The sequence below is a fragment of the Tamandua tetradactyla genome, unplaced genomic scaffold (assembly GCF_023851605.1).
Source record: "Tamandua tetradactyla isolate mTamTet1 unplaced genomic scaffold, mTamTet1.pri scaffold_65a, whole genome shotgun sequence".
Lineage (NCBI taxonomy): Eukaryota > Metazoa > Chordata > Mammalia > Pilosa > Myrmecophagidae > Tamandua > Tamandua tetradactyla.
In genome coordinates, this window is record NW_027518402.1 from 1,212,197 (window position 1) to 1,213,950 (window position 1,754).

A 1,754-nucleotide genomic window follows, 5' to 3' on the forward strand; every position below is an offset into this window, starting at 1 on the left:
TGAAAATGTCCATCAAGAGAAAGATACCTTCACTGAAGAAAGGCTGATGGTGTCCAGGGATCCTTTTTCATATGAGAAGGCACATGGCCAGCATCTGTTTTTCATTTATTCCAGGGATTCATTGCTTTCAGCTTCTGGTTTCAGTAGCTTCTCTCTCAGCTCCTCTGGATCCTTCTTACTTATCTGGGCATTTTTCTCTGTCTAAGCTCTTTCAGCTTTTCTATCTTTTTTATCCTCTCATACAGGACTCAAGCAAAGGATTAAGACCCACCTTGAATAGGCTGGGTCATATCTCAACTTAAACAACATAATCATAAGGTCCCACCCACAATCAGTCTGCACCCATAAGAATGGATTAAAAGAACATGACCTTTCTTAGGGCACATAACAGCTTCAAACCAGCACAGGTATATCAGCTAAAAACAAGCCAATTTCTTTTCTAGTTCTTGACCATAAAGGTATGGACTAACCCTCAGCATTCTTTTCAGTTTGACTCAATGCAAGAAATGAACTCTATTAATGAACCAATTTTTCTCAAACAGTTTCTTCATTGCCTCTTTAACATCTTTGTTCCTCAAACTGTAGATGACAGGATTCAACATGGTAATTATGATAGTATAAAATATAGACACTATCATGTCATGGTCCAAAGCATAGCTTGAACTTGGCCTCACATACATGAAGAGGAGTGTCCCATAATAAATTGATACTCCAGTCAGGTGAGATCCACAGGTGGAAAAGACTTTTTGCCTCCCTGCAGTAGAATGCATTCTCAGAATGGCCAATAGAATAAAACTGTATGAGATCAGGACTATTGATATAGTAATTAGTTCAATTAACCCAACAAGGTAGAAAAGTAGAAGCTGGTTGATGTGAGTGTCAGAACAAGAAATAGCAAGGAGTGGAGGAATGTCACAAAAGACGTGTCTAATTTCATTGGATGCACAGAAGGATAAGCTAAAAGTGGCCACTGTGTGTATAGTAGCATGCAAGATCCCACCAACATAGGAAGCAGTGATGAGTGACACATAGACAGAAGGTGACATTTTAACTGAATAGGAAAGTGGGTTGTAGATTGCTAGATAACGATCATAAGCCATTGCAGCCAAGAGAAAACATTCTGTGGTTCCAAAAGTAAAAGCCAGAAACATTTGTGTTGCACATCCAAGAAATGAAATGGCTTTATTCTCTACCAGTAAATTTACCAACATTTTGGGAGTTATAACTGAAGAATAGCAGGCATCCATGAATGACAACACACTCAGAAAATAGTACATGGGGTTGTGGAGCCGGGAATCCCCAATAACCAATAAAACCAGTCCCAAATTTCCTATCAGAGTAAAAAGATATATTGATAGAAATAGGAAAAACAGGAAGACATTTAGCTCAGTATCATCTGTGAAGCCCCTCAATATAAACATGGTGATCTCTGTCAAATTTTTCAACTTAATATTGCATAACTCCAAATGTGATGATAACTCTGACATTGTGGTTTATATAGGGCTGTGAGGCAATATCTGGTGAAATAGGGTTCAACCAATTATATCTCCATGTCTCTTTCTTAGAAGGGCATATGATAAGCTAGGCAGTGAAAGGACAGACATTGATGAAGGAATGGGGCCCAAATGGATGCATTCCTCTGCGTAAATAAAAGAAAGACATGGTTTCATTCATATTTTTACAAATTTGTCATATGAAAAAATTTTAAAACTGAATTTAAGTGGGTTATTTTCTGTTAAATTTTCTACTACCTT

The 1,754-nt window shown here is 37.6% G+C and overlaps 1 protein-coding gene across 1 annotated transcript; it reads right to left on the reverse strand.

The window, feature by feature from the left end:
- Positions 1 to 494: 494 nt before the first annotated feature.
- On the reverse strand, positions 495 to 1,487 carry LOC143673258 (olfactory receptor 5T9-like). Its single transcript, XM_077147561.1, has one exon. It carries the CDS (start codon positions 1,485 to 1,487, stop codon positions 495 to 497), a length of 993 nt encoding a protein of 330 aa, XP_077003676.1.
- Between the last annotated feature and the right edge of the window lie 267 nt (positions 1,488 to 1,754).